Source organism: Phalacrocorax aristotelis, chromosome 1 (genome assembly GCF_949628215.1).
Source record: "Phalacrocorax aristotelis chromosome 1, bGulAri2.1, whole genome shotgun sequence".
NCBI classification, from domain to species: Eukaryota; Metazoa; Chordata; class Aves; order Suliformes; family Phalacrocoracidae; genus Phalacrocorax; species Phalacrocorax aristotelis.
The window spans coordinates 194,342,254-194,357,888 of NC_134276.1; the positions used below are offsets into that span (position 1 = coordinate 194,342,254).

The 15,635-nt window shown below is 41.6% G+C and overlaps 1 protein-coding gene across 1 annotated transcript; it reads left to right on the forward strand.

Annotated features, from left to right (window-relative positions):
- The first annotated feature begins 1,096 nt into the window (after positions 1 to 1,096).
- On the forward strand, positions 1,097 to 10,115 carry LOC142052894 (hyaluronidase-1-like). The gene is made up of 3 exons (XM_075083733.1): positions 1,097 to 2,014; positions 8,443 to 8,532; positions 9,687 to 10,115. The coding sequence occupies exons 1-3, from the start codon at positions 1,097 to 1,099 to the stop codon at positions 10,113 to 10,115; spliced, it is 1,437 nt and encodes a 478-aa protein (XP_074939834.1).
- The last annotated feature ends 5,520 nt before the right edge of the window (positions 10,116 to 15,635 follow it).

A 15,635-nucleotide genomic window follows, 5' to 3' on the forward strand; every position in this document is an offset into this window, starting at 1 on the left:
CAATTTGGCATCCCATCACAGACTAAAAGGCAATAGCCAAGGAGAACTACAAAATCTAGTATTTAGAGTAAGGTGTTGTCTATACTGGGTTGGAAAGCAGGAAACCTAGTGATCCCAGCTGTGAGCTAATGGATGGGTAGGAGTGAAGAGGTCTTGTCCAGGAAAGGAGTTAAGTGTTTAACTGATGTTAACTGAGTAAGAAAATACTGGTGACCAGTGGACCTAAGCTAATGATGATAACTTTGGTCTGACTTTACAGGCAAGGAAGGAAATAATTAAAAATAGATGCAAAAATAGGGAAAAATCCAGCTTCAGATCTGCTTAACATAACCTATTTTCTTTAACGGATTGATATTTAATTTGCTTTCTGTATAATAAGTAGCTGAAACCATTAATTCATTAATAGTATCACATTCTAGCCTGCAGATCAATTATCAGTCTTGCACCTATTCATTTAGAAAATGAAAATTAAATTCAGGGGTAGATAAGAATACACTTTTTTTCAGAAAACTGCTGAAAATTGCAGTTTTTTCTGAGATCTTTTGATTAATCTGTGTGAGGTGGAAGTGTCTGCCTTTTGTTTAAATCACCTTTCCTGTTGTGACCGCCTATACCATCTATGGATGATATTCTAGGCAACTCAGACTGACCATAGCAGAACATGCTTGGAAGCTGAAATTTCAAATGAGCAGCACATTCTTCTTTATACTGTTGTTTTGTTATTCTTTTATTAACTCACTTTTTGTAGACATCAGGGAGCAAATAAGTGTTAAGGAAAGGTCTGAATTAACTGTGGGAGGTGTCTGGGTGAGAAGGAAAGCAGAAAAAAAGCTGAGCATCAGAACACACTTCCAGGCAGAAAAGTCTATCAAAAAGTCTTTCACAGCATTTCAAATTACACTTAATTTTTACAAGATCACAGTTTTGCACTTTTCTCTATTTGCTCTGGGTATAACGTTAACAAAAACAAATCAAACTAAAAGACATCCCTTTGTCATCCTGTCTGCCTCCAGGGCGACCACTGCCCTTCTAACATGCCTTCTCTCATTTTTGTTTTCAAGGACACATCATAACAATTTCCCAGAAAAAACATAGCATGGACGTTTGGGTCAAACGGTTAGCAGTGGCGGCGCTGCTTACTCTGGTTGATGCTCAGCTGCCGAAGCCGGCCCGGGCCCCTCTGGTTCTGCACAAGCCTTTCATGGTTGTTTGGAATGCGCCAACGGAGCAGTGCAGGCTGCGCTACAAGGTGGACCTGGATCTCAGTATTTTTGACATTGCGTCCAACACCAATGAGACTTTGAGTGGATCCAATGTGACAATCTTCTATCACACTCATTTGGGATACTATCCCTACTACTCAGATAACGGAGAGCCTGTCAACGGAGGGGTGCCCCAGAATGAAAGTCTTATCAAACACTTAAATAAAGCAAAGTCTGACATTGACTACTGCATACCCATGAAGAAATTTCAGGGACTTGCAGTCATTGACTGGGAAAACTGGAGACCCCAGTGGGATAGGAACTGGGGCAATAAAAGCATTTATAGAAATAAATCTCTTGAGATGGTTAGGAGACGGCATCCTCAGTGGTCAGAGGACAAAATTAGGAAAGTGGCTAAAGAAGAATTTGAAAATGCTGGCAAGAGTTTTATGAACAACACTATCCTTCTGGCTGAGCGTATGAGACCAAATGGTTTATGGGGTTACTATCTTTACCCAGACTGCTACAATTATGATTACAAAGAACACCCCCAAACATACACGGGGAAATGCCCGGCCATTGAGGCTTCCCGCAATGACCTCCTGCTGTGGCTGTGGAAGGAAAGCACTGCTCTCTACCCTTCTATATACCTGGATTATATACTGAAGTCAAGTCCAAATGCACTAAAGTTTGTTCACTATCGGGTTAAGGAGGCAATACGTGTTGCCTCAATTGCTAGAAAAGACTACGTTTTGCCTGTTTTTGTTTACTCCAGGCCATTTTATGCCTATACTTTTCATGTTTTAACAGAGGTAAGCAGACAGACTTCTTTAGAAATTTAGAGATTAGAAACAGCCTCTTAGAAAAAGTGCTTTCTGAAAGTTTGCCTTGTATAAAAGCATTTATGCACTTGTTTTTCATACTTAAGAAAGACCCTCTAAAAGGAAGTATTGTAGTCACAGTACAAAACTTTACACTTTTCAGTAGTTAGTATTGTAGCACTTTTGTCTACTTCTGTACGATAATGCATATTTTTAATGAGGGTAATTTAAAAAGAAAGTACAAAGAAATTATTTCCTTAAGGAATTAATTCACTCTGATATTTTAATTCTTCAGGACAGCTTGTGAAATTAACTTGACAAATTTTCATGAAGTTTAAAACTAATTAGTGTAATGGAAAGATAAACTTTCATGAGAAAAGAGCCTCAGGGCTTTTTTGTTTCTTTATCTAAATGTAGATTTATATAGAAAGTAAAGGCATTTGTATAGAAGTATAGAAATAAACCAAAGTAAACTAGTCCGGTTTGGAGTTCCTAACTCCTGCATTATGAGCATTGGCTATCTTGCTTTTCAGAGGTAAAACACATTCAAATATCTTCATGAACTGACATTCAGTGCTAACACTGTGGAGTCCTTTCAATGAAGAAACCAAGTTTTTGAGTCATGCAATGTTCCTTTAACCAATGATCAAGTGCAATAAGTATAAAATGACCACACATTGATGATAAAAGGACATATGTGTGCAAATCTCAGGCTGTCTGCATATTTAATTATGATTATGGTGTTGACTTTGTTTATGCACATAATAGAGAGGCACAGATGCTTATTGATTCTTCTAGCAGTTGTCCCAAGTGCTGAAAGTTTTGCTTTGATCCCTACCAATTCCATAAGAAGGAAGAAGGGAGAGGAAAGAGGGGAGAGGGGAGAAAGGAGAGGGGAGAAAGAAGAGGGGAGGAAATCTGGACTAGCAACCAGGGACTCTTTGGAGCTGTTTTCTGTGTGATATGGAAACTGCAGGTCCTGAGTGACTCAGAAATCATGGGTAAATAGGACATGCCGGGTCCCACTGAAGGCAAGAGCCACTGGGCTCAGTACAGGCAGGATTTCACCCAGAATGCCTTCACTGAAGAACTCAAAACAGGCCATGAAATAAATGAGTATTCTTCAAATGCAGGTTGTAATAATATGTTTTTATAATATAAATCAGTCCGTTGATTGATATAAAAATACCACAAATGTCACTGAAAGCTAAGAAAATGAATATGCTGCTACCAATTATGCATGAGTTCAAAATCTGTGGTGGTATAAAGTTACTGTTTTACCTTAAGCTATTTTCTGTACAGTACAGTGGTAGTTTGGAGTGATGTTCCTCTTAAGTTATACTCTTTAACTCGCTGACCTGTTTTTCAATTGCATGTAGCCATTTACTTTTGGATGCTTTAAAGATCACTTTACAGCTCTGCAGCCAGGGAAGATCCATGCATAGCCAGAGAAACATCTTTGGGTTATGCTCCACTACGTATTTTCTAATAAGGACAGTACACAGTGCTGCAGGCAGCCATGGGGACAGGGCTTGACATTTCTCCAGACTATACACAGAGTCTATGTGAACAGCTCGGGACTGCCAGGAACTTGCAGGGTCACGCTTAAGAAAACTCTAAATAGGAATGATCAGGAAAATAATGTTCTTGTTTTCCTTCATAGCCCTGAAGCCACCAAGATATTTGAAATAAAGTTTTGTGTGTTCAGATTTTAGACTAGACTGGAGCTTCTCATTTGAGCCATGACAGACCCCTAAGTGATGCTCACAAACCTGCAAACAAGGCATGAAACCTCCAAGCTCCAGCAACAATGTGCGTGATTGTGACAAGGAAAGGAGCCAGTGTAGTATGATGACAATCAGGTTAAATGGCCATAGAAAAATGGGGATAGCAGGCTAATAGGTACTTGAGCTCCGACAAAGACTGGGCCAGCAGAACCACTGTCCTGCTCCATCAAGCTGTGCAAGAGCTGTGACATCTGGTTCAACAGAATTAATTGCTGACACATTCAAGCCTTGTTTGTAAGCCCTTCTGTACCCAGTATGAAAAATACAGTAAATATCACAGTGGAAGAAAATAGAAAGAATGGTTGTGAATCAGAGTCACTGAGGGAGAGATACAAGTCTGTCAGACCTTCAGAAAGATGAAAGACCCAGGATGCTGTAGCTATGTCTGCTGTACCTTTCACCCTGACTGCACCTGGAAATCAGGTGAGTTGTTCATGAGGTATCTGAGAAATTCATCCTGCTTTTTTTTCTTGGAAACAGTTTATAAATTCTGAATTGGGATCTGAAAGATTATGAAAGGTTTCTGTATTTGCTAGAAATGCATATTAGCAGTTTGCCATCTGTAGGGTATTTAGAAACTATCTGCCTTGACAATTCACTACTAACTGTGTGGGAGAGGGAAGTTGCACAGTAGCATCTGTGCTTCCTGACTAGATGACTGAAATAATCAATAAAGCAGGATGACAACTAACAAATGATGAATAATGTATAACAACTTCTCTCATTCACCTACAGATAGTATTCTCTGATGACCAGGTGTGCATGTGTACAGAGGCCATTCCCTGCAACCACACCAGGCTTGCACTACCATTCCTGAATACAGAAAAATCATGTCTGAAACTAAGACTGTTCAAAATTTAAAGGAAAGATTAGAGACATACTTATTTTTCTTTCCTCAACATGTAACTAGAACTGACTGTCCTGTTTCCTCTCAAGCTCCAAAACTGAAACAGCTTAGCTCACCTCCTATTTTTTTAGTGTCCAATGCAGAGACTTGGCTGATCAAAATATGGAGAAGTACTGGTAGGAACTAGAGCCTCCTCCTGTCTACTCGGAGATAGCCCAGCATAATCTTGAGGGTCTTTGGCTGTTGCACACTGCCCCCCAAAGCTTGAACAAGAATGAGCATCAGAGGGAAGAGGCTTTGCTGACTTGTTTATCACTTGCAGATACTTAAGTGGCAGCTGACTCATAAAGTTGTCTCTTCAGGACAGTTCTCCAACATGGATGGATGAGGATCTGTCACAAAGAGTGAAATAGGATTCCCCACCTACACAAATGCCAAGATGGTTATATTTAAAATTACTACTTTTTTTTAAGTTTGTGCAGCAGAGCCATGCCAGTGAGCCCCCACTAATGCCAAGCTGTGCTGTGTGAGGAGCAGCGCTAAGTTCATTCCCTGAACCAGGACTGCTGTGTCTGAGGCCGCTGCTGGAGCTCCTGTGCCTCACTTGGGGCTTTAGGGATGCACCTCCCTATCTCTCTCTTGATTTGCCACTCTCAGCTGTTATGAGAGGCACTTATGTTTCTTTTTCTCAAAATACCTGAATGAAGGGTGAGTCAATTATTTTGCTAACCCTGTCCATGGCAGGAGGGGGCTGGTGGTGGTGCCTTCCTCTTTGTGTGACTATCTAGTGGTCAGAGCACCGACCTCTGGTGCAAGACCTCAGTTCTCTTCCCAGCCTGCTCAAGATGAATCCCGCACCCTGTGTTAGACACTAGGAAGGAGTTAGGGAATCACCAGACCGAAAAGAATAAGCATACAGAGAGGGTGCATAAGCATACAAGAGAGGGTGCAACCTCCTGTTCATAGGTTATTCAGGGAAAAGGCCTTCTGTGCTGATGGCTTTTGAAGTACTGAACATGAGTCAGTCATTCAGTAAAAGACATAACTATTCCTAGAAATGGGAGTCAGAGACCTTATTTCCTTCCTTGTGAGCAAGTTACTTCATTATTAAGTTGAATTAATCATAAACTGTAGTCAGGTTCCCACTTGTTTCTCTTGTTCTCCTTTGAACATTCATGGAATTGGTGCAAGGTGAAATGGCATCAGAAAGAGAAATGGTACCCCTCTAAACATTGTCTGTAACCTCACGGTGAAGATAACCCCACGATGGAGGGTTACCTGGAGGTGATGTATCTTTTAAGCTTGGGGAAAGAGAGAAAAATTCAGCCCCATATTTTTTCTAATTCTCTTATCTCCTGGGGAGGACTTTTAGCACTAGGCCTTTGTTTTAAAGTATACAAGAAGAGGAAATATGAGGTGGAAGGAGAGTGTTTACATGAAATCCCACACAAATTTTTTTTTGCAGTGAGCTGCTATTTTCTCCAGCATCCAACACCTGTGCAGGTGCTATAAATGTCCTTTAAGCATCTGTAGGGGAATGTATTTTCCAATCATATGCCAGATTTTGGCATTAGCCTGAGAAAAGTGCTGTTTCTCAGCATTGGCAAGGTGGTGATTCTAGGTGTGCACGGAATTGGAAGCACAGGTGCCTTGGGAACTTCAGTTGTGAAGTTATTGCTGCCATTGGACTTCACACACCCAGAGGACTAGGTGAACTTTAAGGGTCATGCTCTTGGATTTGATTATTTTATATCTGTATGAATCAGACAAGAAGTGCTGAAATCCCTTTGTGGGTCTGAATCTAAACGATTTTCACAAGTAACTGAAGAGAACTGTGAAATATGAAGGAATAAATACTGGATTTACCGACCCCTAGTCAAGCACCCTAACTCCTAAAGTGCATTACTAACAAAATCTTTGCTTTGGGTTTTGTTCATTTTTGGGTTCATCCAGCAATGCTAAATATCTACTGATTATTTTGGCTGTCTGAAAAACTTTCATTAATTTGTTAATGAGATCTGAACCCTGTGAGTGCTAAATCACTCAACCATCATGTGGCTAATGTAGTCCAGCCTTTGTATCTGGTAATCTTCAAAAAATGCTTTGCAGATGAGGAAAGCCTGGGAACTCTCATTTTGAAGAGGTCAGGCTGTGTTTCACATTCTTTTAATATTTGATATTTTGATCTTTAATTCACACACTTTTTTTTTTCCACTGATAAATTAATTCCCATAGGAAAAAGAAGTCCCACCATTTCCCACATGAAAGTCACACCTGCAGCCCACACCACTATCCTTTTATAAAACTAGCACTGGGCTATATACTTTTAAGAGTAATGACATTCTCTAAAGACTGCTTGGATGATCACCAGCAACACAAACTTCAGGCAAGACTAATTATACTTTATATCACCCTGAACCCTACTCTAAGAGCCAGTAGGCAAGCTTTACTCTTTCAGACTTCTGCAGTTTTCCTGCACTGCTTTGTCCAACATTTTAGTTAAGGGTCAAAGTCACTCCTCGCTCTGACTTCTCTGTAATTGCCTCCAACTCTTCAGCAGATTCTCCCTTTCCCAAAGCATTTATTTGTGCCTTCTTTTATATCTCTTGGGACATAAATGTTTCAGGAATGGGGACTCCTTAACTATGCATTGGTAAGTCAACAGGCCCACTTACACAGGGAAATAAATTATTTAGTAGTAATTAACAATAATAACATGGTTCTTCCTCTGCATCATTTTGTATTTCTAAGGTGCCACCACCATACTGTGATAATATGGATGCTCTTTTGGATTGTTTTCTCCTAAAAAGAGGTGAAAATACTGTATCAATGACCATCACTAACTTTTTAATGGAATTTGCTATTTGTTCATCAAATCGACAAATATTGTATTACCTGTTATTACAAACACTGATCAGGAATCACTTTCTAATCAATTAGATGCAATTGATCATGCCTTGAAATTTAGGAGTGAAAGAAGATCCTTCCTCCATATTTTATACGATTCAATTGCATTTCTCTTGACACAATATTCACAGTCTCAGGGAATGGCTTTAAGACACTTGCAAGGTACATTGCTATGTTGTTGGCAAGGCACCAGTGACTCCTATTCTACACAGAGTCTGTGCTCTGGTAAAGCTGCGCTACTGCTGATTGCTACAACTCAACTGCTTATTGGTGCAGCTCTAAAAGTGGACATGGTTAAGTCAGTATGCAAATGTGTGCATTCCCCCCCCCCCCATTTGGCACTATGTAGCACTAGGGGAGGCTGATTTTTTGAAGATATGTTTCCTGGAATAATGGCATTCATGCTGGTAGGAACAGCAGCTTTGTAACTGTATTGGCATGGCTAAAGCAGCAGAAGTTAGACACCTGCCTAAAGCCTATCACCTGCAATTAGACACTGTAAGGGTGACCCAATGATGTGTGACCATACTTATCATTGCTTGCCAAAAATGGTGCCTGTGTAGGTATGGTAATAATTCAAAGACTAGTAGATAAAATAGATCATTCAATTCTTACCCCACCAGTTTGTTTGGAGGACCCCTTGTGAATAAACTGTGATGATTTCTTCACTTAGTATTACCACTCATGAAAGCAACCTATGCAAACCTTTGGAGATACACAGAAGAGCTTCCTCAATTAAAGAGCGATTTTATTGTGAACACAGGACTGATGTCTGCTCTCGGGAAAAAAAAAAAGTGTTGCCCATATCCTAGTGCTTTTTCAGTTTTATTTTCATATCTTTGGTTTTCTGATGTCTGGTTTTGGCCTTCTTTTATCAGACGGATCTGGTCAATACCATTGGTGAAAGTGCGGCCTTGGGAGCAGCTGGAGTTGTTCTCTGGGGCAGTATGCAATACGCCAGCTCAAAGGTAAGTCATATCAGTGTGTTAGCATTTAGGAATCACCTTAGTACCTCTCCTCTGCTGCCAGATCCTGTGTAGCACCTATCTATCTTTATTGATGTCATCAGCCAGTGACTGAGGACGATCGCTCAGTACTACTTTCAGGTCTCGTTAGTTCTATATTCCATTAGACTGAGAAATCCCATTGCTTCAGAGCACACTGCTTTGGGCAGATCATTTGTAGCTTTGTGGAATAATGAGTCCAGGTTAGAAGAAAGACATGTTTTAAAGCAATAACATACAAATATAAGCACATCTTGTTTTACAGTGTTCTACTTTGTAGCTATGATATTTTGTGCAGATCCACAGAGAAGGAATGGAGTCTGGAAGGGGGCTATTTTTTCTGGTTGCTAGTGTTGAAATGACACATGGAAAATAATGTTTCCACAAGGAAAGGCCTAGTTCCTCCTCCCAGATTCTTCAGGCTTTCACAAATAATCCTTCTTGAAGTGATGGAGGAGACAGGAGGCTGCACTGCGGTTTCACAGGAGGCACAGCAGGCTAGCCCCCGCTTCCGAACCTGGGCTGGGCTTTGATGCCCACTCTGCTTTTCATGCAGTCTGCTCTCCTCCTCCTGAAGTCTCTGGCAAAGCACCACTGACTTCGGGAGAGGAAGAGGGAAATCCGAACTGGAACCTTCTAGCTGCAATTGCAGCAACTCCTGTGCTGGTTTCTCAAAATGATGTGGTTCCTTGGAAAGTGAAGGAGTTGGACAGATAAGGACCAAAGCAGTGACTCAATATGTGCTTTGAAACCTATTAGTCCCATGCACTGCTCCTTGTCAGCAGTTACCAGAAATATCTACTTAAAGAACTAGTTAGTCTCAGATTAACATATAAACTCTCTTTCTGTTTACTAGGACTCTTCCCTAGTCTAATACTGTATGTTGCTATCAAGCACTCAGATAGACAATATAGTAAAGGCTAATATTTTGCTAATCTTACCCATGGAAGTAAACTCACTTAAACCAATAGACTACTCCAGTGTGTAAATCCAACAAGATTTATCTCAACAGGTTACTTTACCCAAACCAGTTTTGTATTAGCATCTTCTTAGATATAAGAAATTTGGACATAATGCTAGTTACTGAGAAATATGTCATGGTCTTTTATTTTCTATAGGAGAGCTGTTCAACTGTGAAACGGTACATTGATGGACCCTTAGGACATTACATCATTAACGTGACATCAGCAGCCAAACTCTGTAGCAAAGTCCTGTGTAAGAAGAATGGAAGATGTATCCGCAAAAACAGCGACTCTTCTGCTTACCTCCATTTGTCACCCAATAATTTTAAGATTCGAGTCTGTCACTCAGAGAGGGGTCCCAGGTTCCAGGTGACTGGTGAACCCAGCCTGGAGAGTATTGAAGCCATGAGGCAGAGATTTGTGTGTCAGTGTTACCAGGGCTGGACAGGCATATTTTGTGAATTACCTGACCAAAGGCTAATGGAGAGCTGGGTTCATGTTGTGTTCAGTACATCAAGAAAACAAAAATTGTATGTCTTCCTCTTAGGAGCCATACAGCTTCTTCTGCTTTATACTGCACATTAAAGTATTCTGAGGCAGTGCAAGGAAATAAGAAATGGTGCCACTAAGACCTCTGTTCCTGAGCAAGTTTTTATTACAAAGGGAAAAGTCATTGTTGTTTAAAAAGTTTTATTCTGTTTTCTTCATCTCTCACTCCTGGAATTGCTTCAGACTTTAAACATTTTGAAAGGACCCCCCTCTTTTTTACCATCTCCTTTACTCTTAATCGTATTTTAATCATACCTTCAACAGATAAAGCTTCTGCTGCGACAGTAGCAACTTCACCTGGGTAAAAAAGGTGAAGTAACCTGTACAATGACTCATCCATGTAAAAGCTGAAAAAAGATACAGATCCTCTTTCTTTCAGGGCTGTATGATTAAACATATGGTGATGAGGAAAGTTTTCATGTTGATGAGGGATCACAAACTATTCACTGCAGCTCTTGCTGAAGTCAAATAGCACTTTGAGCAGCAGCAGCACCATGCCCAGATCCACATTCACCACTACTCACTGATCACGCAGCTCTGTGTAGACAATGTGAAGAGTATAGAGTTATACATCAGTGCACACATTAAAAAAATTAGATTTCAGTATTTCAAGGCCTAATGTGATTCATGTTACTTCTAGAGGCATCAGTATTTCCAGTGGTAGTTTTGTGCCACCCGTTTCAAAGGTACTGTTTGACTGAAAATCTCTGCAATTACCAGTCAATGGGTCAAATGTTCATTATCCACAGTGCCAGCCAACCAGCAGAATGTATATTTGTTCAGGTGAGGAGCTCCTGAGCTCTGGGTGCTGGCAGCTGGCATCCTGCAGCGCTCCTGCCCTGTCAGGTGATGGGAGACCACTTCTCCTCTTGCTCTGACCCCCCTGGGAAGCAGGGGGCCTTGCGGTGTGGCATTACTGCTGCCTTTGGGGCCTCTGAGGGTCTTTGCTTTCTGTTCTGCTAACTACGCGGGTCTGGTAGCTCTGCTCTCCTACTGCTCTTGTGCAGTTACCCAACCAAGCTGGCTGGTCGGTGACTGGGAAATGGGAACAGGCTGACAGACCCCACTGCTGATGTGCATCTCCCTCATGCAGGGGAGGAGAAGATGAAGAACTCTACTCACTGGCAATATTTTGGCTTGCAGCCTTCATCTTCAGATGGGGACCTCTTTAAAGGTGATCTATCTTAAAGAACCACTGATTACTGGTTAATTTAGCACCCATAACATGCCATCCTGTCAGGTTGTGGCATGTCCATTTGCAGGTAATCATTCCTCTGTGTTCATGTGTGAGCATATATATTTTATCAAAGACCTATCCGTCTTCCACACAGCCTTTCAATGTAACAAACAATGTATACCTTCTCTGAACTGATGCTAAACCCAAGAAATTCCCTACATCTCTCTCTCACTTAGGGAAGATATTAAAACAATTTTCTTTTGAGGATTTTGTATGATGTGTTGAACTGAGTACTGTTCCAGACCATGCACACAGAAATCAGAAAGAAATGCACATGTGAGTCTAAACTACTTTTTTTTCCACCCTGACTAATGTCTCTATTGATCATTTGTGGCCAGACTTCAATGCTCACATTACACAGTACCCTATTCCTGTAGCAGTTTGGTTAAAATTAGCAATGCTATGTTGAGAGGATACTCAACTGAGTAAAGAAGTCTGAATCTGGCCCTTAGCCAGGCCCCCTTCTTGATACTGCCCTAAATTGCATTAAACGTTAACATGTCTCTATGCACTATAATCTGCTGGGTTGTCCTATGCTCTTTGTAATCCTCTGTTAACTCTGAACATTTCTTCATTGTAATCCCACAAAAAAGCTTTCTTTGGTTTGCCAGGACCAAATTCACAGCTGGTATGAACTGCAGAGCTCAGATTCACTCGAGCCAAAGACCCAGCTCATAACAGATCTGCAGTGGATACGTTAAGGCTGCACTGATCCCTTTAAACCTAGACACTGAAATGGGACTGACTTCAGTTAAACAGAGACAGTGCTGACTATAGTGAGTCATTCTGTAATGGTGTGTTGTGCTGAGAAGCTACAGGAGAGCTTTGCCACTGACCTTTTCCTTTGTAGTGAGTAATGGCAATGGATGACAGAAAAAGTGAACATAAAATACTTCATTATTTTGGTGTGGGAGAGAAGGGATTAAAATTAAAGTTTAGAAAACCTGACAATTGTTAGGAACTATGCCTTTAAACTGAAGCTATGGGTGTTTACCTTTCCAAATATTTTTTGTTGATTAAATATATTACTCTTTAGCCCCTTTATTCAGTTCAAGGGAAACTACCACATCCTTTGATACAGAATCATAGAATCATTAAGGTTGGAAAAGACCTCTAGGGTCATCAAATCCAACAATACCATGTCTCCTAAACCATGGCCTGAAGTGCCACATCTACACATTTTTTGAACACCTCCAGGGATGTTGACTCCACCACCTCTCTGGGCAGCCTGTTCCAATGCCTGAACACTCTTGCAGGAAAGAAATTTTTCCTAATATGCAATCTAAACCTCTCATGACACAACTTGAGGCCATTTCCTCTTTTCCTGTCACTAGTTACTTGGGAGAAGAGACCAACACCCACCTCACTACAATCTCCTTTCAGGTAGTTGTAGAGAGCAATAAGGTCTCCCCTCAGCCTCCTCCAGACAAAACAACCCCAGCTCCCTCAGTGGTTCCTCATAAGACTTGTTCTCCGGACCCTTCATCAGCTTCGTTGCCCTTCTCTGGACACGCTCCAGCAACTCAATGTCCTTGTACTGAGGGGCCAAAACATGAACACAGTAGTCGAGGTGCGGCCTCACCAGTGCCGAGTACAGGGGCACGATCACTGCCCTGCTCCTGCTGACCACACTAGTCCTGATACAAGCCAGGATGCTGTGGGCCTTCTTGGCCACCTGAGCACACTGCTGGCTCATGTGCACCCGGCTGTCAACCAGCACCCCCAGGTCCTTCTCCACCAGGGAATCTTTCCAGCCACTGTTCCCCAAGCCTGTAGCATTGCATGGGGTTGTGACTGAAGTGCAAGACCCAACACTGAGCCTCCTCAAACCGCATAAAATTGACCTCGGCCCATCGATCCAGCCTGTCCAGATCCCTCTGCAAAGCCTTCCTACCCTTGAGCAGATCAACACTCCCTCCCAACTTGGTTTAATTTGCAAATTTACTGAGGGTGCACTCGATCTCCTCGTAGAGATCATTGATGAAGATATTAAAGAAGACCGGCCCCAACACTGAGCCCTGGGGAACACTGCTTGTGGCCAGCCACCAACTGGATTTAGCTCCATTCATTACAATGATTTGGGCTTGGTCATACAGACACTTTTTTTACCCAGCGAAGAGGACACCTATCTAAGCCACGAGCCGCCAGCTTCTCTGGAAGGATACTGTGGGAGACAGTATCAAAGGCTTTGCTAAAGTCCAGGCAGACAACATCCACAGCCTTTCCCTCATCCACTAGGTAGGTTACCTGGACATAGAAGATCAGGTTGGTTAGGCAGGACTGGCCTTTCATGAAGCCATGCTGACTGGGCCTGATCCCCTGGTTGTCCTGCACATACCTGGTGACCTCACTCAGGATGAACCACTCCATAACCTTCCCCGGTACCAAGGTCAGGCTGACAGGCCTGTAGTTTATTCTGCTCCCCATCCCTGCCTTCCAGCTCAGGGGGCTGAATACCCTGGGGATAACTGGTCTTACTATTAAACTGTTCTTACTATTAAAGACCAAGAGCATAGAAACTATTAGCCCATTTTTTGCTAAATACCTGTAACTAATGCACATCTGTATTTAAACTGGATGCTCCTGCTTTGTGTAGTGCTGTCCTGTCAAGCCAGGGGTGATGTGAAAATGTTGTAATGCCCATGCATTCAGTCAGCGAAATGTGTTTTTAAAATGTTGTGTGTTGCTTTGGAAAGTGTTTCCATTATTTCTGTAGGCTTTTAAGAATAAACTGTGTAGAGACTTATATACACAATTTATTTGCATAGCATAAATTCAATTAAAATTACATAAGATCTTAATCAGCTAAAGTTCTGATACTTCATGGGAAGTTTATACAAACAATACAAATGCTGTGGGTGAAGTGGCAATATTCCTGATTCAGCCTGTGATGTATATTCCCTATTAGTGTAGACTGACAGAGCCCTACTAAAGTCCATGGGGCTCTGTCAGTTTATGTCAGGTGTAAATTTGCCCAATGGCTCTTCTTTAGTTTAGGTTACCACTTCACTTGGAGGTGTGTATGAGTATGTGTAGTAGTACATCTGCCTGGATGTACTTTCTTTCCTTTTGTAAAGAAAATAAGAATTACTATTAGACAGTGTGCCTGGAAATTCTTTACAACTACAGCTGTGAGTGGCGGGATTGGAGGAGCCATGCTGCTGACTGAGGGCAGGCAGAGGTTGCACAGGCACCTGTAAGGGCTCCATCTTACATGCTCCCATGTGGGACCACTAACTACACCGGACAGTACCAAAGTCAGGATGCATTTGGCCCCTTTAGCTCCACAGGTCATTATGCCCTAGGTCACTATCAGGATAAGGTCACAGCGCGATGCTGCATCAGTGCCCTGTACTGAGGTGGACACAGGATGCAGGGTGGCTGGAGCCTGATGCTCAGCAGGACCACAGAGCATGAACAACCCCGCAGGACCAGCTGGCCAGCTGCCACAAAAGCAAAGGAGGCCTCTGCTCCCTTCCCTTCTTTTGTGGATGTTTTGCACTCACTGGTGGACTCAGCGCCCTTCCAGTGGAGGGTTTGCTGACCTCGTGGTGTCTTTTTTTTCTCTTCCCTGTGCAGAAATGTGAAATACAGTAAAAACCATAGTAACGAGCATTTTTTATTTTCTGTTAACATTAAGTTAATATTAGTCTTAAAAATAAGTGATGACCTAATTGATTAATTCAATCCAGGTCTGAACACTGAAATAAAATTCAAAGGAATAGGCTTTCTTGTGAAGTCCAGCTACCTGGAAGGTAGGGGAGATGTACTTTTTTTTTTTTCCTACTTCATTGAACCTCCTGAACAGTATCATATAGTTACAACATTGATGTTTTATTTCTTAATAAGTGCACTTCTGACTTTTATGGTACTTTGGGTCAAATCAATCTCCAGATGCTACTGTAGTACACCTAATAAATAAAAGTAGAGAAAGCTTTGCAAAGTGCATTTTTCATTACAGACTGTTTAATATTGTTGTAGTTCTTGCCTGATCATTCTAGTACACATAATTTTACAAAGATTTTTTTTCTGGTCTAGTTGTGTGGCCCAGTCTTTGGAGACACATGATCCAATTTCTATCTGTGTTAGAATTGTTTGGAGAACACCATTTTGTGTTTGGAGAATCACCATTCTGTGATACTGTGATTCTGTGAAGGGAGAGTCTGAAGCAGCAGAGAACTGTGCTATAACCTTTATAATGTTGTCCTTAGGTAGAACCAGCTTTTAAAGCATAGTTGATCCTGGGAAGCAGGCACTGGTTTCTGGAGATAATTGGAACAAAGAATTGCTGTATTTCATCTGAACCACCTCTGCTTCAA